This window comes from Megachile rotundata, chromosome 10 (genome assembly GCF_050947335.1).
Source record: "Megachile rotundata isolate GNS110a chromosome 10, iyMegRotu1, whole genome shotgun sequence".
NCBI classification, from domain to species: Eukaryota; Metazoa; Arthropoda; class Insecta; order Hymenoptera; family Megachilidae; genus Megachile; species Megachile rotundata.
Genome location: NC_134992.1, coordinates 2,660,997 through 2,688,867, shown reverse-complemented (window position 1 = coordinate 2,688,867; position 27,871 = coordinate 2,660,997). Strand labels below are relative to the sequence as shown.

The window sequence follows — 27,871 nt, the reverse complement described above, 5'->3', positions numbered from 1 at the left end:
TTTTGTATGATAACTCTTCCGGACAATCACTTCCCGTAATATATCGGGCGTTGACAACACCAAATTTTTAGCGAAATCAAGTTCTACATTACACCATTCTCTTTTTAATATTTTTTTCATGTATTATATAATGTTTTCGCTCATTTTTTTCTAGTTTCACCCATACATGTTCGATAGGATTTGTTTAGGCCCGTTATTAAATTTTTAGAATTTAGTTCCATAGCGAAGGGTCAGACCTTCGGTTAATTTCTTTACCTATAGCAGCAATAACACCCAAGGAGTCGCTACATTGTATCGAGTATTTTAGTTTATTGCCTTACATCTGATTGCCAGAACCTTAAGCTTAACAGTAGAGTCCGTTATTTTCAGTTCCTATTCATGTCGAGGTACTGCTTGGTTTTATTACTTGCTATGGTCATTTTTTGGGAAAAACCCATGTTCTTCATACGTCACAAGCCTCCATTTCCACCCCATTTGTACAGCCAATAGAAATTAAGTATTTTTCCCTCACCCTCACCATGTAAAAACTGTAAGCGTGTAACGTACCTTCATGTTCATAAGAAAAATGTCATTCGCTTCTCAATATTCGACATAGCAACATCTTGTATTAGTTTGTATAGTCTCCAAGTTTTGGAGTGGTCCTTCGAGTAAGGAAATAGTTATTTACTTTAAAATAAACACGAATTTAGTCGGCACACCACGTGCAATATTCAACAAAGCTCGAACGAATTTATTTTAATCACGAGCGTTAACAGGATTTAAGACAAGCAATTGTGGGGAAATTGCTAACCTGTGGGGTGTATTGGTATTAATAACCACTGATTATACATATAGGCTGCATGTTTCGCGTCACAGTCTTGCTGAAAATAAAATTCCTCTAATTCATAAATCTGTAAATTTTCTTTTAAAATATTTAAATATAAATGTTTATCTATTATTTTATATATTATTACTAAATTGCCGCCTTTAGAAGTAGCAATACATCCTTACACCATCACACTTCCACCTTCGCGTTTCGTCGTCGGTTCCATATTTTTGAAATCCAATTCAATATTAGCTTTCCACCATACTTTTTTACTACCGTTCGTCTCAAATATATTAAATTTTGACTCGTCGGAAAATACTACGTTTTTCCAGAAGTTATCGCTACCATTTATATATTGTTCTGCAAATTTTAATCTTTTTTTCGTTTACTTTGCTTATGAATGATTTCTTCCTCGCAACTCTACTATTATATCCGGTCCAATGCAGAACTCTTCGTACTGTTTTAGGGTGAATTTCCTTCAGCATATATTCTTTAAGGTGTGATGCAGTTCCAGATACACTGATATCTGGTTTTTCTTTAATAGTTCGGACGATTTTACGCTTTTCTCTCTGTTAGAGAGTAAATGTAATAATTAGTTTTATACATAGAAGGAATCTACCTTATCTTTATATACATATATCTAAGCGACACCTATTACAGTGAATATTCTATATACGCAAATCTTTCGGGTCTGAGGTTTTGCGTATATCGTACAGATCCTACATTGATTGATGTTTTGCCGAACGTAGAAAAGGACAGAAGAGAAAAATAACACGGTCGCCGTTTGCGTATAACGTAAAGGAACTACATTTCGAGCGAAAGAGACCGAACGTAAACAGTGACCTACTAGAAAGACACTCCTAATGCAAGAATAAAACTTTTTTATTTTCGATTTTTTTTTGGAAATTTTTTCCATCATATTTGTAAAATTTTTCTCATTAAAATGACACCAAACACGGCGTACTTCCATACTTACTTGTAATTTCAAGTGTTACGTACCAATGTAAAGTGTTACGTATCAATGTAAAAGCGTACATTGATGACTTTACTCTAATAAGATATTGTAAGTAAATATATTAGGGGGACCGGAAAGTAATGTCGCTTTCTTAAATTAAATTCAGACGAATAAATTTTTAACAGGTTTTTATTTTTAATCAGTAATGAATTCACCTTCGTTATCAACAACCTTTTGCCATCTAGTGTGCAAATTTTCAATGCTGGACCGATAAAAATCAATTGATTTTTGAGTAAAATATCTCGTGATGGCATTTTGGATATCATCCAAATTTTCAAATTCTTTGCCACTAAGAAAATGTTGTAGCGATCGGAATAAATGAAAATCCGAGGGCACGATATCGGGTGAGTATGGTGCGTGAGGCAGTGCCTCCCACCCCAATTCATTAATTTTTTCCAAGGTTCGTCTTGTACAATGCGGTCTTGCAATGTTGTATTGCAGAATAACGCCTTTTCTGTTGACAATCGCCGAATACTTTTCGATTAAAGATTGGTTCACTCGATCCAATTGTTCACAATAAAGATCTGCATTAACAGTTTGTCCAGGTTTCAGCACTTCAAAACGAACAATTCCGCGTATAGTCCACCAAACACACAGAAGCGTCTTTTTGGGATGTAAACCCGGCTTCGCAGTACTTCGTGACATTAAACATTTTGGTGTTGTACACGGTTTTTTGTCCTCTGGTCACATACCGTTCGTCAATACCTGGCCAGATAGCACGAAAATACAAAGCAGTCGGTGCGAGAAATGAACTATTTTACGTCTGCTAAAAAGGGTCATCTAAGGTAATTAGCTTTTCGTTAGTTCGTCTTCGCACAATTTATTGCACGGTCAAGCCTAAACGAGACAATGGGCAATCCAGGTGAATTCGAGTCTCGCAGCTATCGGCTGTTGTATAATTGATTGTTTCGAAAAACACGTGCGGACGTTCAAAAATGGCAATCAGACTCGGGGAAGTCTTTCAAACAATATGCACACTTTTGTTAAAATATCCAGCCATGGGGTGGGTAAAGGTAGAGTGGTTTTTGAAAAGAAAACTATGTTTGACCCGTGAGCATTTTCGTGAGAGCTGCCGGACAGTAACCATCGAAATGTCTCTGCAAAGGACTAACGCAGAATTTTATAATTTTTATATTTACGTCGAGTGCAAAAGGAACGCGAGGTAGTCAAAGAGTTCCATGAAGATGGAACGCTAAGCATAGGAGACGTCGCTCGCCGTTTAGGGTAAGTAATGTTAATCGTATTTAAACGTTAATATTTAAGTATCCTTCTTCATTTATTAATACATTTCTGTATTTTATTTCAGTATGCATCGCTCCGCGGTACATCAAATTCTTCAAGAGAACGAGATGCACCCGTATAAGTTTATACGGCCGCATAATCTAAATTCTGAGGACTTTTTACAGCACCTGCAGTTTTCAACATGGATCTTGGGGAATTATTATTAGTCACAGGAGCAGCCCAGGACAATATTAAAATAATCGGCCCCTTTCGGACACCCTCGGAGGCGTCGGGAAGGACAATACCTTTTACCAGGGATTCTCCAGAAAGTGAAAGTGAAAACAAAAGTGTTTTGAAATAAAGACAGTGCAGTGACCTGTGAGTGAGACCAGCTGTGTTATAAAGTGCCAATGTCTGCGACAGGTCAACATCGGCAGGACGACCCAGGGGCAATTACCCCATCACTTTCACTCTCGGATTATTAACAAACAGTATTATTTTCAAAGAATTGGTAAGTCTTATTTTAATAAATTTCCTATAAATTAGTAGAGACGTTAATACATTTGTTAGATCTCACATTGAAACTCTTTTTTTTTACAAACAGAATAAGTATTTCCTATTAAAATACGTAAATTCGTTGGCCAATATTATTGTCGGAAATAAAACAAATAAATTTCGATATTTAATGTCACATTCCTTGTCGATAACGAATTGCAGTATTCAATAAATTCCATTTGCATACTTTAGGTCAATTACACATAACTAATTCCGATTCTCCTTCATGAGGAATGAATAAATGAACATTACTTTTAATTATTCTGTTTGTTATTTAACTGAGTTTCGATGTAAAGACTTCTTATTAGACGTTAAGACAGTTCCGAGGAAAACTCAGTTGATCGCGCTCGCACTCCGGCGACTGGCTCGAAGCTTTCGCTCTCGCTTCTCGGCGCGCGTAATCCCGGCGCTCTGATTGGTCCGTGTTTTTCGTTAATGACTCGAAAACGACGCTTCAAACCCGATTTTTGCAAAGGAAAATGTTGCTTAGAATCACGTCAGCTACCTCCCATTTCAGGGACCTACACGAGTTGTGAGACACCCTGTATAGAATGAACACTGTATGTAAATATGTAGACTATATATATTATGTATTCTTTTGTTTTCTATTTTATCCTAATAGTCCTTGTAATAAAGGCATACCGTAACAACGTGCGTTATTCAATATGTATAAAGTAAAAACCTTGAAAGTAACTAATTAATTAATAACACTCTCGTAGTTAATTTTCGGAGTCTACCGTTTCTTTTTTTATTCCGCAACATTCTTTCTTTTTTATACCTGTTTATAATACTTTGTACAGTCGATCGACTTCTCTTTAGTATTTTTGATATATTTCTAGATTATTTACCTTCTTCATGTAATCGTACAGCAATTTTTCTTTCTTCTAATATTGTTTCATTGCGTTTTCTTCTCATACTGCAAACATTAGTGTTAAAGTGTATTTGCCACGATTACTACTGGTTACACTAACATAACATCATCTAATGTAATTGTTACATAGATCATAATGTCCTGATGCTTTTGTCCCGGTGTTTTTTTACAGTCTCGTGAATTTCAAGTCATTTCAAATTACTACCTGAATTATTTCCTTTGGTTTTGGGTCATTTGTTGCTGTAAAAGTAATATGCATGTTTAATATGCAGCTATATGTATATAATTAAATATACTTAATAATATAAAAAAATATTCTTCTTTTTATTTCAATATTTCAAGTGTACGAATACTTTTGTCCTCCACCGTACATATTTTTCTTTTGATCATATTGTAGCCGTCACCGAAAAAATGCAGTACACATATTACGTGATATTTTCGCTAACATATTTTATCGCGGGCGGTAGAATGCACTTCGAATATGTAATTAAATAATACACATATTTCTTATGTTTTATTTGCGTGGTTACATTCACTAATCTCGCCACATATTGTACTTTCTTCAGTATTTTTTTCAAATATTTCTTTAATAGTTATTCAAATATCGAAATATCTACTATCAATAATCTTTCCAAATATCTCGATAAACATTGAAATTTAATTCAATATTGTAGCCATTGTTTGTTGATGCAAGGATGGATTCGCAGGAAATAAGGTATTCTGGAAAAATAGGAATTTATTGCGAGGTTAACCCTTTATCTTACAATGAAGTCTCAGAGACATGATAAATCTACTGGACCTGACATGGAGAAGACATATCAGAAATGTGATGTAAGTACTGTCCGGGCCAAACATAAACAAGACGATCTTGTTTATGGTACGCACACTTTGAAATTAAATCGTAAGGAAAGGAGTAAAGAGATTGTACAGGAAACAAAATAATTTTTTTTTCTTTCTTTCTTTACGCAAGGCAACGACATGACTACTTTAAATTTTACTCTAAAGCTGTAATCAATCAGGCGTCCAGGAGTAACTTTGTTCTCTCCCGTTCGAATGGCGCCCAGGTATTTTCTCCGAACTCTCCATAACAAACGGGCGGCCAGGAGTATCCTCCCGTACTCTCCTGTACTCTACTCGGGGCGTCCAGGAGATGCTCTGTCTTCTCTCGATCGACAGGCATCCAGAAAGGTTTCTGCCGGACTATCTACCGGACTCTTTTGCCGGAGTCTCTAACCTTTACGTCCAGGCAGGCGTCCAGGAAGGTTTTGCCGTACTCTCCTGTCGAAGTCTCTAGGTTAGTTCGAGAGCAGCCGATAGTCCTTACCTCTCCTCTCTCCCGATTGTTCTTACCTCGTCTTCTCTCCCAGATTGCCAAATAGGTAGGTTCTTGTTGCGAGCCTCTATTTTGTATACGTCGCGTCGGTTGCTATCACACGGCCGCGTTATCAACAGTTTCGTCGTTAGGCTTGCCCCGCGGAGTAGCCAACAATCTCTCGTGTCAAGATACAATTTAACTTTTCGAGAATGTTCGCTTTTTCTAGAATATTTACGAGCTTATATAATATTCTAACCTACTCTTTACAATTACTGTGGGATATCTAATAGGTTCTATGTCTGATTTTCAATGAATCATTTTACTTTATTCGTTCGCGTTTACATATTTCTTTTCCTGTATGCTACAGTATTAAATATTGTTTGCGCTACCTTAAAGTCGAAGACAACAAAATATCAAATATTTTACTACTGTAAATTGCTTTACTACTAATATATTAGTAAAAATATTATATAACGTGCACTTTGAATTGCTTTCGATATTCTCTTCAATATGATAAAAAAAGTGTTTCTATTTGTAAAATCCACGGTGACCTCGATTTTACGATAACGGAAAACTCTTTTCGAATTGTTTTTTACTGATATCTGTTGCACACTGTATACCTCTCAACTATTCTAAATTGTTTTTATCAGATAGCTGCAAGGGAATGAAAAATCGTGCGTCACGTTAAAAGTTACATTCTGTTTATTAATCCCTTGTCCTACAATATTGTGCATACCCCTGACGCATACTACAGTTCATGTATGCTAAACCAAACTCGTAGTTTCATCGCTGTTGAATTTTAGTTTAAATTTTAATTATAATATTCATAATCGAGGATCAAAATATATTAGACAAAATCATACAAAATGTGTGTAACTTTTCACTTTTCTACATTTGTGTTTACATTGTAGCTATAATCAGTTAGCTGTGAATGACGCAACTACCTACAAAATTGTGGATGAAGAATTTAAATATACTATAACAATACGTTGAAGCGTACAGTTAACTAAAATACAAGTATTCATTTTACGGACTGGTGTTAGGCATTACAAATTTCAGCGATTTTACTTTTACTAATTTAACGCACGCGTTCATTCTTATGAAGTTTGTTTTTTTCTAACCTCTACTCACACAACATTTACTTAGTGGATGTAGCACTCTCTTAAGGTTTAAGAGATGTATGCAACAGCTGATAATCTACTATCTTATCCTATCTTCTTATTTATACATATATTTCCTATGAATTTTCCATTGTTTAAAACAGTGCTAGAAGTGTCTTTCCGTCAGCTCCTTCAGGACGCGTGCCGCTTTCTCTTTTACAACTTCAACAGACTTAAATCTTGTTCCTTTTAATGCAGGTTTCACCTTAGGAAACAAAGAGAAGTCGTACGGCGCAAGATTCGGCGAATAAGGCGGATGAACTAACATTAGGATATCGTACTTGGCTAGAGAATCCTTGACAGACAATGCAAAATGTACCGACGCATTGTTTTAGCGGAGAACCCATGGCTTGTCTTTTCACAATTCGGACTCCTTGACAATTCCTATAGTTTCAACAATCGCATGAATTCTTAACCGACAGTCACGTCAAATCAGATTATCGATTTTTTCGATATTGTCATCCGTTTTCGACGTGAGATGGCGACCCTGGCATGAATCATCTTCAACGTCCTTTCGGTCATTTCAGTAGCGATTTTTTCAAGTTTCATGTGAAATTTCACAACACTTCTTTGCTCTATCGTTACCTTTAACATTTTTTCCAGCGGAACGAAAAAACAACTCCAACGAAAATGAAGATTACGGCTACACGGATTTGTTTATAGGATCTGGAGATATTGCATTTGAAAGAAGAAGACTTTACGCTAAAAAACTGTGGGTCTCTAGCTTTTGATGCATGCGTACTTCTTCCGTAGCAACGTCAATCTCGTTATTTAATAACCATACCTCGTATCTTTATATAAAGTTATGTTTGCAAAATGTGCAATAGATGGCATTCATTAAATCCATTATATTCCTCTAATTTCATATGGACTACAACATATTTTGATTAGAGTCAAATCGCAGATAGTGAGGTGCAACAATGATCGATTTGGCCTGGAATGATCCATTTACAATTTAAAACTTCATATACTGTGAAATATTAAAATTATTTATTTACAAAATTTCAATGTTTCAATAATTTAATCACATTCCCATATTCTGAAATTGTTAGATTGAAAATTTGATAAATTTTCTAAATATCATATTAACACTTTAAAAATTATGAAATTGTTAAATTCTTAAATTTACACCACCTAATTTTCAATACCACATCTTGCATCTTAATTTTAAATCTAAATGCCTATTTAAAAATTTCTAAATGTCTAAATTTGAAAATTTGAAAGCTGTGTTGTGATATTCATAATTAAGAGTATTCAAGCATCACCGGCTCAGAGTCAAATCCACACAATATTAATAAAAAGAAACGCAATATTCTTATCCAGTAGTTCAACCAAACTTTAATATATCTTTTAATAAGTCAAAGAATCTTTACTTGCGTCTTATTAATTTATTTAAAAAAATCATACATACAAATGGAGTTATGAGTAATTGCTCGCAAATCTCCACTCTCTTTTTGTTTATATCATAAATCAAATGCAAATATAATACAGTAATTAGTGTTTTATTCCGTCACTTGACATGGTCCGTTGACACATTTCCTTGGAAAGCATATTGCGCAAATGCCATGAAATGGAATAATCTTCTCTCGATGCAATTAATAACACGAGGATGAACAAGCATTACGACTGATTCGATGAACCGCGTTCGCTAATGTAGTGGCGGACAGTTAATCAAGAATAGAATTACGTTAACAATGCGACCAGTTCAGACGAATATTAATAGCAACGAGAACCGGTTTGTACGTATTGCTAACTGTGCGTCAATGCTTCGTTAAAGATTATGTCCTCTTCATATTTCAACGAACGTACAATTGTAATTACAGTTAATGTCCTTATTTCTTATTGCATCCTGCTTTATAATGATTAAATACATTTCTATTTTGTTATAAATATTTAGTTGTTTAAATAATTACAGAAAAGTTGTTTTCAAACGAGTCCTGATACTTAATAGTAGAATGAGAATATTTGTTAAGTTATCTAATATTTGAAAAATAAAAAGGTATTTTTATATTAATCGAAACAAAAATAAATTCAGAATACAATTTTTACGTCATTCTAATGGCGCGAGAGATAATACAAAAGACGAGCGGGAATCTTCTCGCTCTCTGAACTCATTTCTGTAACGTCGGAATTACAACTAAAAATCACACATTTTTAACATTACTAATAATAATATTTGTCCTTATTTTGTACGTTTGAACTAATCAAACGTAATAGCAAAATATGTATATTTGCATTAGGCAAATATAAGGATAAGTTTCTATAATTCCATACTTACAACACGTAAAAATATTACTGCAATTATTTCAAGATCCAACGTTTTTAAACTCGTTTTATAATGATTCAAGCAATCAGATTTTTTAAATAATAAAGCTGAAATTTATTAAAAAATAGAGAATTAAAATTAATATTTTTTCTTAGTAAGTTTGCTTAAATTTTGAAATTGAGTATTGTGTTATTCTACTAGTAATATGATACTCATTAGTCATTAACCCTTTAGCAGTGGACGTGGTTTATAAACCATATGTTAAAATTATAGCCAGAGGCAGGTGTGGTACATATACTGCCGGACAAAATTACAAGAAACGCTGAAATTTATAGGTTTAGGTATTTAATATTATGGTTATGTAAAAATAAAGACTGATTATTTTTTAATAACATCTTCATAAAATATTGGAAAAAATAAGATACTGCTTAAAAAAGGAAAAGAATGTAAAAAATTTCAGACAATGTAAAATGTTAATAACGGGTAGTGCCTCCTTTATTTTTAACAACTTCAATCATTCGTTTCGGAAGACTTCTGTATAATTTTTTTTATATATTTCCGATCTATGTCAGCCCAACTTTTCAGAATTGCTTCCTTTAAATTATAAAGATTATTGTATTGTTTGTCCCCTTCATATACTATTCTACTCAGTTGATTCTACACATTTTCTAGAATATTGAGATCGTGCTGGCCAATCTAAAATTGGAATATTTTCAGTTTGAAAATAATTTTGTGCAGCTTTAGTTGTATGAACAGGTGCATTGTCCTGTTGAAATATAAAATTTTTCCTAACAACTCTGCGAACATGATTTCGAATTTCGTCTTTTGTCAGTTTTAAATAACCATTACTTTTCAGTTTTCCATCAATGAACTTGAACATCAAAGCCTGCCCATAACATGATAGATCCTACACCACACTGACCGATGGCTTAAAATTCTTGTTTCCTTCCGTGAATCGTGAAAATAATATTTCCAACCGTCAGGTCCTTTTAAATTCATTTTCTTTTCATCAGTAAACAACACTTTTCATTTTTATTTCACTTTTTATTCCACTGCAGATGATTAACAGCAAAATCCACTCAACGCTGTTTATGTACTAACGATAAAAGTGGTTTAACAGCAACTTTCTTTTATTTCAAGTGCTGTACCTTTTGTATAATTCCTTGTACAGTCTTTACAAATACGTTGAAGCGACATTCTGCTAACATTTGTTTAGATGTAAGAGCTGAATTTGATGCTCACCTTAAAATTGCTCTTTTATCTCTCGATATAACGGGTGATCCGGGTCTCTTAATTTTCCCATAATTTCCCATAAGAGAGAGAGAGAGAGAGAGAGAGAGAGAACAAAGGAAGCTATTGGATAAAAGTTAAACCGAATAATGAATTAATAAGTTAAGAATAATATTAAATTCTTCGTAATTCGTGAATGAGAGATAAACCAATTAGTTGTTATTTACAACAACCAAACGAAGTATATTGTATTTATTTTATGCCTTCATAAAGGAAAAAGAATAAATTCACGAAAATTAATTTTGTCAACTATTCTAATGAAGCAAACGAATAAATTCACGTTTCAAATGAGTACCTTGTTTATGAAATGAGATCGAACTGGAATTGAATATCAAACGCAGTACCTCATTGAAGTGAAATAAATCTATTTCTGCGTACGTTTAATTTTAAAAATGCACAAGTAACTTAAATAACACTTACTCATTGATTCATGGAAAACTAGCTTCGATAAAAAATATCTGTGTCACCGGGTAGATCCACCGATTAGAGCATCAACAGCTGATGTCCTGGCAGGGTCAATGAACTCTCAATTTATTTCACTGTCTTTTTCTAATAATTGCATAACATAAGCACGACCGGTAAATGGACCGAATGAAAATGCGTGAACGATTATTCATAGATATGTATGTTTAACGATACACTATTCTCATTATAAGATATCCGAATTGAGGAATCAAAATTATATTATATTTTATTAGAAGACATTGTTAGACTGGCTACGGATCGCGATTTTGTTTTCGATTGTGAGGCATACGTCGCGAACGGTTGCCATGAAACGATGATCTGTTGAACGACTGCGGCGTCGATCGACAGTCATCGTTTATTGTCGAAAGAAACGTGTCGAAATAAAATGTATCGTTGTTTTTAATCGAAAATTCCGTTTTCTTGCTTTCAAGATAGTATAGTTTAAATTATTTATGAATATTCGTTCACGTGTTTTCATTCGTCTTATTTACGTATCGGACTCACAGTGAAAATTAGTGCAAATTAGTGAAAAATGAGAGAGAAAAGTGATAATGCAAACTAATAATGAAAGATGAAAGTGATAGGTGACAATGAAATTTCTTGAGAGTTTTCTGAGAGTTTTTGTATGGTGATTGATTTATACTAGGGGTCGGCAACCTTTTTTGGCCGCGGGTCAAAATCAACCAAAATGCGAGTATTAAAGAGACGTTTGGGTCAGAGATATTTTCGTATTAAAACAGCATTTTAGTAAATAATAAGATATATTTTATTAAGAAAATAATTACAAACATAGTTGAATAAACTTTATTTATAAACTTTCTCTACGACACACACACACACACACATACAAAGCGCACAACAAATTAACGCTTACAATCTTATACTTTATTTTCGGAACTAAAGTGTGTCACTTGAAATTACCAAATGGGTCACTCGGTGACCCACGGGTCATAGGTTGCCGACCCCTGATTTATACTAACAGTAAGCACCGGTGGATCGGACTGGTGACAGAGACGCATTTTTATTGTGATTATTTGCGGTTTAATGGGTGAGCTACATTTAAATTTGTTAATTATTCAATTCACATTTCTATTTGTTAAATAGAAAACTTATTGAATTTTTTAAAAATGAGAATTTGTTCTTTTTCATCATTACAATATCTAACGAAAATAATTTTCCATATTTTATCTATTATTTCTTTGGGATAACGAATAAACGTATTGAATAAGTTCGATTTATTTTGATTACGTGAGTAGAGACTAATTTTGTTATTTCTTATTCATGAATGAATGATAATTCAACAATAATCCAGATTTTTTAATTCATTATTCAATGAAACTTTCATCTAACAGCTTTCTATTATACCGACTTTATACCGACGTTATACCGACAGTATCGATACATTTGTTCACGACGACGATCGGCCGTCATATTCGAAGCTGTCGCTCACGCTGTCGCGCGACCGGTCTATACGCGCTCTCATTGGTCAGTGTTTTTCATTAATAATTCAAAAACTAAGCTTTAACCAGCATTTTGGTAAAGGAAAAAGTTGTTCAAAATCGCTCCAGCTACTACCCCCTAAAATTATGCCCACCATAATTTTAGGCCGAACACCCTGTATATGTAATTTTGTGTGCTACGCGTGAGTATGTATGTGTGTTTGTGTGCAGCGCTGCAAGAACGGACGCGTTTGAAAAGAACAAATGAATTTCGCGTTGCGAATATGTCGTACGGTCACGATGAAGTCGTTTTGCTGCGCGTTATCGACGTTTGTAATAACAATCTTGATTAATAATTAAATAAAGTTATATTATTTTGTTCATTAAGTATATTAAGAGTGTACAAGTGTATTTATTTTTATTAGAAAAGGAACCATTCATTTAACAATACATTTATGTTAATAATAACTGTACAGAAATATAATTGTTCGGCTGCGAACTTAGACCTTTGCCGCAACTAAGAAATTTATTATAGGGTTCAAGTGGTTCGATGCGTAGACCACCGTGAATAGCTTTATACCTCGAAATACGGGTCACCGAGGACCCTTTTGTCTATCAATTCCTGCCCGGACGGGTCTTAGCGTAAACATATGCTTGCCATAAATCAGCTAATGGATATACCTTCTTTTTCGCGCCGTTTTAACCAACAAAAACATAAATTTTTCTTAACTGTCAACCTTTGAAACGTGAGAGTGTTCGAACGATTTTTATTATATCGAATAGTGAGTCGATCATTGAATCTTGACCGAGAGTCAAGAAGTTCCGCGTGGAATAACGTGAAATATGCAATGCAGAGTGGACTCTAAACAAATCATAATCCTACTCGAGTGAGACCCTGCACTCCTCGAATAGACTAACGTAGAACAACCACTGCAAGGTGGTTTTTAATATCAATGATATCATTATTCGAGCGGAATCCTGTACTCCTTGAATAAATAAGTCCCCACGTGAATAACCAGTGTAGGGTGGTATCAGATCAAATCGTAACACTATTGGAGTGGGACCCTACACTCCTTGAATAGGCCAATGTAGGGTGATATAGAACACATATCGCAACACTATTCCCTACACTCCTCGAATAGATTGTCGTGGAGAGTCCTACTGTTAAGCCGCGGCAAGGAGACGAAATCAAACACTACCAAAGTTACTTACTTTCACGATTTATTTAAAAGACCGGGATCATGTGCAGAGCGCAAACTAGTTTTTACTGAACGTATTTGGAAGATTTGCGGGGTTTTTATAGATTGTCGTAACAAAGAATGACGCTTGGGGTTCATGGGGCAGTTTGACGCATCGGTGATGACGGCAGTGCGACCTCCGGTCTATCAACATAACCTGAAATTTTATAATAAACCTTTAGTAATTTTTCTAACATTATAACGTCGTATAAATTTCTGTTGCAATAAAATCATTAAAAAAGGAGACTTCAAAATTGATTTAGGAGAAAAACGCAATTGATTAAATGAATTTATTATAAATAAAATAATTTTATTTCACAAAATATTACCATTTCAATATTTTTTTTACTAAATGACGAAAATAATTAAATTAATATTTAATATTTGGATCAGTAAAAATCAACGATTAGGACATGCTACGAATGTTATTTAATTATTGGATCATATGAACAAATTCACATCTTAATTAATTTAAAACTTCTTCTTTCATAAATGTTGTTAATATTCTTTATTATAATGCGATTTGTTATAATATGATGGACCGACGAAGATTAATGTTGACGCATATTATTTTATTTGGAAGTAGAAATTTTACCGTTTCGAATAAATGTATTTCGTTTCTATTTTATACTGATTAAATATACAAGAAATTGTAATTGTCCTAACTATATTCTAAATTATGTGATAACAGGAATATTTACCTTATTTCTGGAAGAATTGCGGAAGTGTATAACTCTTCAGGTGATAACATTTATTTAACAATAAATTGAATATACAGTTGGTTTTCAATTGCTGTTTCGGATGCACTATAGCGGTTTGACTTTAACATGGGTAAATGTAATTTTGTGTTATTAATTATCAACCATTTAACTGCGTTCGATGCGTGTACACGTAAATTCATAACTTTATTTCGTCGCGGTTGATACGTACATTCGTCGTGCAAAATAGGAAATTACCATCCACTGTAGAATCTCGAAAATTTAATATGAACTAGTAAAAAGGTTATTTGATGGCATGTTTCCTCTATATTACGAAAAAACTGTTATGTATTTTATAAAAATAACGTTTACACAATTTTATACCAGTTGCATCATCAAAAGCAAATTCACTTCGATGTGCTGTCAGCTACAAAAATGAAATCCATGAGTCGCGATACTTTGATCTGCGAAATGCGACTGTTTATGGTACCTTGTTTCGAACAATTTTTTATTAAATAGAAATATAATCCTTATTTGTTTTGCATTAATTTTTATTATTGTCAAAATAACAATTTGTGTAAAATTCTTTGTTTACATAATAAAATTTCTGTGAGTTTATTTATATAACTAAGAGAAAAGTAATGAACTTGCAATTCTTTTTTTTTTGTTTAGAGCTTAGAGTCACATCAACATCAAAGGTCATTAGCGACTATCGACTGATTTAGATACTTAATGTCTTTAGTTGATTAATTTAGGAGAAGGTTCCAGGATCTATAGAGTTTTATATCATGCTAAGGATTCCGATCGTCTTGCAGAATGTAATTAGGATGCCTTGATATGATGTAGAAGTGATTGCTTCTGAGAGGTCGTCCTTGATGTTAAATTTTCTACGTTCTTCGTGGTATTTCCTGCAGTCTAGTATAACGTGATTAATACTTATAGGTTTATTACATGATTCGCATAGAATGGGGGGACTGTTGTTTAGAATATTCGAATGTGTCAGTTTGGTATGACCAATTCTGATTCTAGTTATTGCTGTTTGTTGTCTCCTGTTGAAACTGGAATTTGTTTTGAGGTTGTAGAAACTGTTCGTTGATTTGTGAAGTGTGCTTGCTTTGTACTTTTTCCATGCTCGATTCCATGACTGTTTCCATAATGACTTTAAGGGTTTATTGATGTCCAGAGAGGTTTTGCAAAAAGGTTGATTATAGGGTGTGCTAACTCGCGCACGTTTATTCGAAAGAAATTAATCCTAAGAATAATATTTTGGTATGAGTCCGAACGATTGACTCAGAAGAGCTGTCCTAAACGATTGACTCGTGAAAATTTACTAAGTCCGTAACGAATGACTTCCGTAAAAGTTCTAAGTCCGACTTAGATGACTTTGCTCGAGATTAATGTGTCCGATATGATTGACACGACTGGTTTTATTTTCAAGTCCGACTCGGTTGACTGATGTTGGAAATCTGACGAGACGTTCCGTCGTTACTTCCTCGAAACGTCGGAAGTGCAAGGAGGCATGCTGATTGGTTCTCATTAGAAACGTTGATTTTCCAATCAACATGCCCCTTGACTTGGGCCCACCCTCTCTTGCGCCCTGAGCGCGCCTTTTTTGGAAGAGGGTGGGAAAAGATACCGATGAGTACGGGAGGATCTCGAAGGCCGGCAACGCCGGGGTTTTTCCCTCCAGGTGACACGCACGTTGTCTTAAAAAGTACCGCTAGGACGGAACCGAGGCCCATCCTCGGTGACCCTTCGGGAAAAACCCTGTTTATGACGGAGTAGTTATTGAAGACTAAATGAAACTTAGAAATTCTAAAGGCATTGTTCGAAAAAATGTAAAACTAAATTGCCGTCGATGGCTAAAAATCTGTCTTTCAAAAATAACTGTTACCCGGACCCATCATAAACTACCTACGAAATCCTCGCGTATTGTGTTCCGTAGCACGTTCGGAACACAGGGTGTAAAAAATGTTTGCTAAAAATTATAGGGTGTTTGCTAAAAGAGTGTAGTGTTGCTGCAATTTTTGCTTCGAAGTCGGCCATGACATTGCCGTGGATGTCCTTGTAGGAAGGGACCCACGCTATCGTTATTTTCTTCCCATGTGTAGTTAATTTGTCGTATTGTTCTTGTATTGTTGTGTGGATGGTCTGCCTCAGGTTTTGGGTCTTTAGGATAGTGGAGAGGGAATCGGAGAATATGATGAATGTGGAATGAGGAGATTTATCAATGAATTCAAGAGCTGAAAGGAGCGCGTAATTTTAGGCTGTGTGGATGCTATTGAAAGGATTCATTCCGTGTTTGATTGTTGTACTTTGCGTGAATACAGCTGCACCTGTTCCAAGATCGCTCTTGGAGCCATCGATATAGACATGGGTATATCCAGGATATTTGGCACATAGGATGTTAAATCGCTCTTTCCATTCCTGTGTAGTTAGTTCTGTCTTTTTCTTTTCTATATGTATCGTCGAAATCTGTCCAACATGGAGAAATTTCGTGTTTCAAGGAATATATGAATTCGATTGAGGAAGAGGGTAAATAAAAATTGTTTTGACACAATTGAGTCTGAAAAATCGTGATCATTTATTGGCTCTAGCGATTCGAATTAGGGGAAAAAGCCTTGCGGCATAAAAAACCCCTTACAAAAATATGTTTCGTTAATGACTTTACGGTGAAAATGTGTACGAGTATGTGTACGTTGTGTTGATTGCGTATTGAATGAGAATCGTTTTGAGGAGAACAAGGTCTCGCTCAATGTCGTTCGATTTGAGGAGAACAGAGTCTCGCTCAACGTTGTTCGTTTTGAGTGATAATTCACGTTGCGTGAGATTATTCACGATGATCGAGTTGAGAATGTAGGACTCACTCGGATCATGTTGATGTGTACGTTTAACCACCCTACCGTGGCCTGTTCGAGGGTGTAGGGCTCGCACGAACAGTATACAGTGTGTCACTTAACCACCCTACCGTGGCCCATTCGAGGAGTGCAGGATCTCACTCGAATGGCGTCGTGAATGATTTCCGAACCACCCTGCATTGGCTATGCTACGTCGCGTTACGCGGAACTTTCGAACTCACGATTGACTTTTTCCACTCTCGAACCGAACCGTGCAAGCTTCAACGTTCGACTGTCCTTTTCGTTGTACGAAAAATCGCCTAAATACCCTCGCGTTTCCGAAGGTAACGGTTAGAAAGAACTCTATGCTTTTGTTTGCCCAAAACTATTTTTAAAACGAAAAACTCAGCTGTTAGCTGATTTATGGTATGTACATGTCTACGGTAAGATTCGTTCGGACCGGATCTGATAGACAATAAGGTACTCGGTGACCCGTACTCCGAAGTAAAAACTATTGACGGTGGCCTACGCGCCGACCGCTTGGGCCCTGCAATAAATTGCTTAGCCGCGGCATAGGTTTCGGTTCGCGGCCGAACACTATAAGTGATCGATATTGGGTGTCTTCAGTGTCCATGGGGGTGCTTTATGGAATCTAGTTTTTTCTGTGCTTGGTGGGTTGTATTGCAGTTCGTTAAAATAGTTTTTAATTATTTGATATAAGGGAATGTTACTAGTTTGCTGTTTGGGTTTGTGTAATGTAGATAATCGGGTTGGTAGATGTTGACGCTCGTACTGCATACTTTAAACTTAAAAGCTTTCTTCTATATTCTAAGGATGTTTCTTCTATATTCTCCTGTTATTATTCTGATCGCGGTATTGTGGATTACATCAAGCTTTTTTAATATACTTGGTTTAGCAGAGTTAAATACTAATCCAATTTAGACCGTATAATCGCTTTGTACACTAGAGATAGGACCGTTTTGTCTGCTCCCCAATTATTATGTGCGAGTGATTTAATTTTTTTGATTCTCTGTTTACAGTTATCGGCTAGTTTGCCTATGTGTTAGTTCCAAGTTAGTCTAGAATCGAGGAGAACACCAAGGATTTTAGTGCATGCAACAGATCGTAATATGTTTGTTCTTAGTTTCAGTGTAGGCGTATGAGTTTGGTAATGATCAGAAAAAAGAATGCATTCCGTCTTGGTAGGTGAGAATTTAAACCCATTGATTATGGACCAGTCGTGCAGCATGTTGAGAGCCTTTTGTATAAGGTATTGTAATGTGTTTACAAATTTACCTTTGTGTAGGATGGTGATGTCATCAGCGAACACTCTAGTAATGACGGGAAGTTCGGTGATTTTACAGATGTCGTTTATGGCTATTAAAAATAACGTGACACTCAGTACTGAACCTTGTGGGACTCCATTTTCGATTGATGTTTCACTTGATAAATAGTTTTTAAAACGAACTTGGATGCTTCTGTCGTGGAGGAAATTTTTAATAGAATGCAACGTGTTGCCACAAATTCCCATCTCTTGGAGCTTGGTTAGGATTCAGCGTCTCCAAACCATATCGTAGGCTTTTTCTATATCTGGGCTCACGGCTGGGACATGTTGATTGTTGGTGAATGCTTCGCAAATGTGGGTTTCCAAACTAACTAGGTGTGATGTGGTGGAGTGTCCTGTGCGAAATCCGAATTGGTTGTGCGCAATAATTTTATTATGTTCAAGGAATCATCTTAGTCGGGCGTTGATGATTTTTTCCAGAATTTTACACATGTTGCATGTAAGAGCAATTGGTCTATAGCTGTCGGGTTTGGCGGGGTCCTTCCCGGGTTTGGGAATTGGAATAATAATAGCTGTGTTCCATTTTTTTGGAAAGATTTTGTTTGTCCATATGGTGTTGAATAGTTGGAGAAGTATTTTATTTCCAACGGGAGGTAAATTCTTGATTAAATCGTTAGGAATATTGTCTGGAAAGGGTTTTTAGCTGTTTTAACTACTCCATCTAGTTTCTTTTCTGAGATAGGGGTTTTAAGGTATGCACAGTTGTAGGCACTGGTTTCGGCGATTTCCTTTTCTTCTTGGTTTAGTATATTTTGTTTGAACTCTTCTGGGTAATTCGAGGTAATGGAGTTTTTTGGGAACGTCGATGCTAGTATATCTGCAATTTCTCGAGGATTAGATATGGTCTCGTTAGTATCGTTGATTATAAACTGAGTGAGGCATATCTTCCGGTTTCCCCTGATTGCGTTGATTTTATTCCATATCTCCTTGACTTTGGTATTATTGGTTAGCGTTGCAACATAGTTATGCCAGCTGTTTCTCTTGCTCGCTTTGATAGTTTTCATAGCAACTGCTCGTAGTCTTTTATAGTGAATTCTGTTTTCTTCAGATTTGTGTTTTTTAAAGCGGTTAAAAGCTTGTTTACATTTACGCACGGCTTTCGCACATTGGGGGTTCCACCAGGGAACAGGATTGTGCTTTTTTGGTGGAGAGCTTGTGTTTAGGCCCGTTATTAAATTTTTAGAATTTAGTTCCATAGCGAAGGGTCAGACCTTCGGTTAATTTCTTTACCTATAGCAGCAATAACACCCAAGGAGTCGTTACATTGTATCGAGTATTTTAGTTTATTGCCTTACATCTGATTGCCAGAACCTTAAGCTTAACAGTAGAGTCCGTTATTTTCAGTTCCTATTCATGTCGAGGTACTGCTTGGTTTTATTACTTGCTATGGTCATTTTTTGGGAAAAACCCATGTTCTTCATACGTCACAAGCCTCCATTTCCACCCCATTTGTACAGCCAATAGAAATTAAGTATTTTTCCCTCACCCTCACCATGTAAAAACTGTAAGCGTGTAACGTACCTTCATGTTCATAAGAAAAATTTCATTCGCTTCTCAATATTCGACATAGTAACATCTTGTATTAGTTTGTATAGTTTCCAAGTTTTGGAGTGGTCCTTCGAGTAAGGAAATAGTTATATACTTTAGAATAAACACAAATTTAGTCAGCATATTGCACCACGTGCAATATTCAACAAAGCTCGAAAGAATTTATTTCAACCACGAGCGTTAACATTTGGTCCTTCGAGCCGGATACCAGCATCTTGGCAATCAAGGAATTCATCTCGTACGGAAGCTAGGCCCACCGTTTGGACATCCAGGAGGAGACAGTGCATGTCACATCATAGGACATCACCCCTCTGGACGTGATAGAAGCAGACGGCAAGGCACTTCCCAAATCTTCGGCGGCTGTGAGATCAGCGGGCAGCAGAAACAAGTGTTGTGCGCGATATTGTTGACACAAGTGTTCCACAGTTCAATTATATCTTCAGTGGGCTGTCATTAAAACGCATCACAACAATCTAGTATACTTGAAAGGGCTGCCATCCGTCGAAGTCACAGCATCCAACATTGGAGTTGCAGCATCCAACATCGGAGTTGCAGCATTTAGCATCGGATTGCAGCATCTAGCATCGGACTGCATCATCAAGGACCTTAGTCGCACAACTGGGAGCCAGCATCGCTGATTAGTCCCATCTTCCAATCGTAAGTCCTTCCTTAGTTTCAATTTCGTAATTCGTATACCATGGATCCTCAATTGAAGGCTTTTGTTGCCGAACGTCGGGCAATCAAAACCAAATTAACTCTCCTTAAGAAATTTGTAAATGCGTTCGATAGTAGTACGGATATTGTAGCATTTGAGAAACGCCTACATGCTCATGAGGATTTGTTTCAGAAATTTGATAAAGTTCAATCGCAAATAGAATCTTTAGATTTAGACGAGCAAACAGAACAAACGCAGTTAGATGAACGCGAGAGCTTTGAAAGTGCATATTTCAGCATCATGTCAATCGCGGAAAAACATGTAGCTAATGTTAATGGGCCACAACAATCTGAGCCCTCACCTAGTACGAGTGGGACTCCCTCACCTTTTGATGTACAATTCGCGCCGCGTCTTCCAGTGATAAATTTGCCGACCTTTGATGGTGATTTTAGTCAGTGGATTCGTTTTCGCGATACTTTCATGTCATTGGTGCACAATTGTGATAGATTAACGGATATTGATCGCTTCAATTATTTAACTTCGGCATTGAAAGGCAGCGCAGCGCGAATGATAGAATCATTGGGTGTTTCGGAAAACAATTATAAGATAGCTTGGTCTAGGTTAAAGGAACGTTACGAAGATACTAAAGCGCTGGCTCATCATCACGCCAATGCTTTATTAGAAATTACGCCAGTGAAAAAACAAAATGGCGAAGCACTTAGTCGTTTTATAGATACTGCTACAAACCATGTGAACGCTTTAAAATCGCTCATGATTTCAACCGAAGTATGGGACGTCTTTATTAGTTTACATTTAGCTAAGCGTATTTGTTTCGTGATCACTTTTTCCGACGAGTTTTCTCGAGTCGGTTGACCGATTCTCGGATCGTTAATTCTATCCTAGCGAGGATACGGAGCACAGGATGTTTAGGCAGAGTCACGTGAAGTTGTTAAAATAAAATAAAAGATATAACTTTAAACGTTCACAAAATGGTTTATTAAACACTTCACACGCACGCTCACCTCGGGACAATGGACGAATTATAACGATAATACAACTGGTTGAAATAATCGGAAAAACGGTTGAAATTTAGGTTGAAATTCGCTAAGACGTTTGCTCTCGCTGAAGGTTCACAAAGATCTGAATTTTAAAATCGGAACAGTAATCGTTTGAACCATCGATCCGATCGATGGCGTTGCGATAGGACTAATCCCGTGCGGGAGGGATTAGCGCCTGTACGCAGCGGCGTAATACGGCTCAGAAGTGCCTAGGTCTATTATTATGATCTTTATTTCGGAACAGTATTGATTCCGCAACCTTAGATGATTGGGAAAAACGTACAATGGAATTACCTACAAGACCTACATTTCGCGAATTTTCAAAATTTATTGAGCAACGTGCACAATACCTTACACGAAAACAATTCAACAAGCCTCACTCAGGTAGCGCGCCGTCGGTGAGTCAGGCTAACCAAGGGGACAATCGACAACGTCATATGCCATCAGTATATATTGCGTCAAATAAATATCCTTGCCCTTTGTGCCATGCTGAACATGCCTTTCGGCATTGCAATAAACTAGCGGCCATGACCCATTCCGAACGACATGAAGCAGTCAAACGCTTGCAATGCTGTTTCAACTGCCTACAATTAGGACATAGCATAAAAAACTGTACTCGCTCTAGTTGTAGAAAGTGTGGAAAGAAGCACCACACATTGTTGCATAGAGATAGCACGGACGTAGTAGTCAATCTCGCGAACTCTAATCAAGAAACTTCCCAATCACATATCGTTCAAGCTTGCGTCTCAAATTCTGCATTTCCTCATGCAGAATACACCGTTTTGTCAACCGCGATAGTTTATGTTCAAGATAAACATGGTAATAATCATAAATGTCGCGCCTTGCTAGATGTAGGATCACAAGCAAATTTCATTACGGAGGAATTTTGTAATAGATTAAACCTTCCACGGTTTGAATTTGATACGACCGTCGGTGGTCTAGGTAGAACGGCCAATCCTATCCGATCGAAAACTTGCATATGAATAATATCGCAGTGTAATAACTTTCAATCGCAAATGTCTTGTCTTGTCATTAAAAATATAACAGAGGAAATGCCTAACATTCCGCTAAATAGAAGTCACATTGAAATTCCTGCAGGCATCATTCTTGCAGATCCTAATTTCCAACAGCCAGGTCGAATTGATCTATTAATCGGTGCTGGTCTGTTCTGGAAGTTATTATGTATAGGACAACATAAATTAGGATCAGGGGACTTAGTTTGGCAAAAAACGCGTCTTGGGTGGGTGTTAGGTGGAACTTTTAACTGGCCGAGCGAGTCTAAACGCAACAACGTAACGTGCCATGCGATTACAAATTCCCAATTACATAGGTCATTGTCTAATTTCTGGGAAATAGAAGAGGTTACCCGTCCTGAATCGTCTATTCCAATAGTTCATAAAGATACCTGCGAAGAACATTTTACAAGCACGACCGTGCGCGATTATGATGGTCGGTTTGTAGTAGCTATACCTTTTAATGACCAGTTAGCCAAATTAGGGAAGTCATTCTCACAGGCGGAAAGGCGGTTCCTCAATTTAGAAGCAAAATTTAGAAGAAACTCTGATCTTAAAAAACAATATATAGAATTCATGCATGAATATGAAGCTTTAAATCACATGCCACTAATTAGTAATGAACATCCTATAGAATCCAAATCATTGTACTATTTACCTCACCACGCTATTTTCAAAGAGTCTAGCACAACTACCAAAATTCGTGTTGTATTTGACGGTTCCGCGAAGACCTCAACCGGAATTTCCATAAATGACGCGCAATTTGTAGGTCCGATGGTACAGAGTGATCTCATTAGTATTTTAATTAGATTTAGGAAACACCGCGTTGTAATCTCTGCAGACATTGAAAAGATGTATAGGCAGGTTCTAGTTCGGATAGAAGATCGTCGATATCAACGAATATTGTGGCGGGATAGCGAGGACAAACCCATAAACACTTACGAATTGAATACGGTCACGTATGGCACAGCATCCTCTTCCTTTTTAGCTACGCGAGCTCTTAAACAAATCGCAGAGGATCATGCGCAATCACTTCCTTCTGTTAGTAAAATAATCTCTAGTGATTTTTATGTTGACGACTTACTGTCAGGATCCGATAGTGTCGAAGAAGCCATCGAATTACGTCAATCACTGACATCGGTCTTAGCGCGGGCTGGATTTCACCTTCGCAAATGGGCTAGTAATGATTCGAGAGTAGTTAGTCGTGATCAGGATAGTTCAATTTGCCAAGTTGAGATTAGGCCGGTTGATAAAGAATCCAAAGTTCTAGGTTTATTGTGATCAGTTGAGTTAGATGAATTGCGGTATTCACTTGTAGGTTCTCGATCAGGCAAAATCACAAAACGCAGTGTTTTGTCAGAAATATCACAAATTTTTGATCCCCTCGGTCTTATTGGTCCTGTGATTGTTAAGGCTCAATTATTAATGCAGGAACTTTGGCAACTTCAAGTTAGCTGGGATGAAAGTTTGCCACAGGACATTCATACGCGCTGGGATAGCTTTCGAAACGAATTGCGTGATCTTGTTTCATTAGCAATTCCGCGCCGAGTAGTAGGGAATATCAAACAGACAATAGAGTTACATGGATTCTCGGACGCTTACGAAAAAGCGTACGGGGCTGCAGTCTACCTGCGCACCCGCATGGACACGGGGTCTTGGCAAACCCAATTATTATGCGCTAAGTCACGTGTTGCACCTTTAAAGGCCACGAGTTTGCCCCGCCTAGAGTTGTGCGGCGCTCTTTTATTAGCAATATTAGCAGATAAGGCCAAAAAGGCATTAAACATTCCCAAATTGTGTGAGTATTATTGGACCGATTCCACCATAACTTTAGCATGGATTAGAAGTGAATCATGTCGATGGAAAGCGTTCGTTGCAAATAGAGTCTCCGAAATTCAGCAGCTTACATCATCTAATAATTGGAAGCATGTAATGTCCTGTGAATTATCCAGCTGATTTGTTATCGCGCGGAGTCACTCTTTCTTCAATTAAAAATAGCTCCTTATGGTAGCACGGGCCTTTATGGTTGTCGCAAGAATCACACAAATGGCCTTCTTCTGAGCCTGTAGCGGAATCCGTACCCGAAACAAGGCAAACTAAGACGGTACTAGTCGCCGCCTCTGGCGTCTCTACAATGGATTCATTTGACTTGGTTTCTCGATATTCCTCATATTCAAAGTTACTTCGCGTGATCGCGTACTGCATTAGATTCATAGCAAATCTTCGAAGGAAGATTCGTTCAGATAGCATCCCCGACGATCGAAATAGTAACTTAACTGCTACAGAATTACTCAAGGCAGAAAAGGTTCTAGTTGGTATTGTGCAACGCAGTCAGTTTGCTATAGAACTTGAGTCTCTCTTAAAAAATAAACCGGCATGCTCAAAAGGCCGATTAACGAGTTTAAATCCTTTCGTGGATGAAACTGGGTTAGTCAGGGTGGGCGGAAGACTAAAACATGCTAGAATTGATTACGAACAGAAACATCCAATGATTATTCCTACATCGCATCCGCTCACCACTTTGATCGTTAGACATGAGCACATCAGATTATTGCATGCAGGAACTCAACGAACACTTGCGTCGTTGAGAAACAAATTCTGGATATTGTCTGGTAGGCGGACCGTCAGAAAAATTGTGCGCCAGTGTATGAATTGCTTTCGCGCGAATCCCATTATCACTTCACATAAAATGGGTGACCTACCGGCCGAAAGAGTCACTCCAACTCGGGCATTTTTTACCTGCGGAGTAGACTACGCAGGTCCTGTACTAATTCAAGAAAGGGGACGTGGTCGCGTAGCGCGTAAAACCTATATATGTTTATTTGTTTGTTTTTCAACCAAGGCCATTCATTTAGAACTTGTTACTGACCTGTCGACCGACGCCTTTCTCAATTGTCTCTACCGTTTTATATCTCGCCGTGGCCGATGCAATTCGATCCACTCAGACAATGGGAAAAATTTTATTGGTGCAAAAAAATCAATTAAGGGAATTAGGAATTTTAATCAATAGCGCGGATCGCAACTCTAAGATTCAGAGCACTTTAGCACAAGAAGGCATAGAATGGCACCTAATACCACCATATGCGCCACATTTTGGTGGATTGTGGGAGGGAGGTGTGAAGCAAGTAAAAACGCACTTAAGGAGAGTTATTGGTGACCAACGTCTAACGTACGAGGAATTATATACGACCCTTACGTAAATTGAAGCTTGCTTAAATTCCCATCCTTTACATCCTCTATCCAGTGATCCAACTGATCTTACACCTCTAACATCAGGTCATTTTCTAATCGGCGATGCGCTAACGACACTCCCTCAACCTGATGTAACCCACATAAACCAAAATAGATTGAACAGGTTCCAGCTCATTCAGCAGATGGTGCAACATTTTTGGAAACGATGGCACCAAGAGTACCTTCATGAGTTACAACAACGACACAAATGGAAACTGGATTCTTCTGGAGATGTCAAAATCGGAGCCCTAGTCTTAATCAAGGAAGACAACATCCCACCAATGAGATGGCGTCTGGGTAGAATCACTGAACTCCATCATGGACTCGACGACATAACCCGAGTGGTAACACTAAAGACAATAGACGGACTCACTAAAAGATCCGTAACTAAAATTTGTTTGTTACCAAACGCAGAAAACACTGCTTAAGGACAACCAGTTTTAATGTATATAGTGTATAATCCAAGTTACGTATAATCAATCGTTAATGTAAAAATGTATTCATAGTTCTCTATTGTTAACTGTATATAGATTTCGACTTAGTGTAAAATGTCTCCAGTATTATAACAACTAATTATTAATTTAATCATTTTAATAACTTTGACCGCACGAACTAGGAAACGACAATTGGTTTTGTTGAACGCGAGTCGTTCAAGGTGGGCGGTATGTTTAGGCCCGTTATTAAATTTTTAGAATTTAGTTCCATAGCGGAGGGTCAGACCTTCGGTTAATTTCTTTACCTATAGCAGCAATAACACCCAAGGAGTCGTTACATTGTATCGAGTATTTTAGTTTATTGCCTTACATCTGATTGCCAGAACCTTAAGCTTAACAGTAGAGTCCGTTATTTTCAGTTTCTATTCATGTCGAGGTACTGCTTGGTTTTATTACTTGCTATGGTCATTTTTTGGGAAAAACCCATGTTCTTCATACGTCACAAGTCTCCATTTCCACCCCATTTGTACAGCCAATAGAAATTAAGTATTTTTCCCTCACCCTCACCATGTAAAAACTGTAAGCGTGTAACGTACCTTCATGTTCATAAGAAAAATTTCATTCGCTTCTCAATATTCGACATAGTAACATCTTGTATTAGTTTGTATAGTCTCCAAGTTTTGGAGTGGTCCTTCGAGTAAGGAAATAGTTATATACTTTAGAATAAACACAAATTTAGTCAGCATATTGCACCACGTGCAATATTTAACAAAGCTCGAAAGAATTTATTTCAACCACGAGCGTTAACAGCTTGTTTCGATGGTGTCGTTGGCTGCTTTGATAATGAGGTTACAGAACATTTCCGTTGCAGTATCAATCCTGTCCATTTTATCTGAGATGTTAGCTTCTTGTAGATAAGTAGACAGCTGTTCTTTGTACAATTCCCAATTGGCTGTGTTAAATTTCAATTTCGGAACAAATGAATGCGTATTATGGACATTGGGAATATTATTTAATTGTATGTTTATTGGGAAATGGTCACTGTCGTGTAGGTCGTATAGTACGGTCCAGTCTAAATTATGAGCAAAATTGGTATTAGTGATTGTTAAATCGATGCAACTGAAGGTGCCGTTTGCAATATTGAAATATGTGTGGCGTTTGGTATTGAGAAGAGTAAGGTCGTCGTTGTCTAATAACATGCTCATTTTTTGTTTTCGAAGATCGTTTTTTGTGGAGCCCCATAAGGTGTTATGGCAGTTGAAGTCTCGGAGTATTATAAACGGTTTTGGTAATTGCGTAATCAATTCCGTTGGCGATTCGGGATATGTACTTTACTGCTTTTGGGCCTACTATTCCTCCTACTGCACACGCATATTCCCTGATTGAGATGCTGTCCACAGCTGTAAGGACTA

At 36.9% G+C, this 27,871-nt stretch overlaps 1 protein-coding gene across 1 annotated transcript; it reads left to right on the top strand.

Moving 5' to 3' along the window:
* The first annotated feature begins 20,765 nt into the window (after positions 1–20,765).
* Positions 20,766–26,453, top strand: LOC105663902 (uncharacterized). Its single transcript, XM_076536580.1, has 7 exons — positions 20,766–21,546; positions 22,046–22,227; positions 22,777–24,064; positions 24,113–24,723; positions 24,806–25,558; positions 25,650–25,990; positions 26,150–26,453. The coding sequence occupies exons 1-7, from the start codon at positions 20,766–20,768 to the stop codon at positions 26,451–26,453; spliced, it is 4,260 nt and encodes a 1,419-aa protein (XP_076392695.1).
* Positions 26,454–27,871: the final 1,418 nt, after the last annotated feature.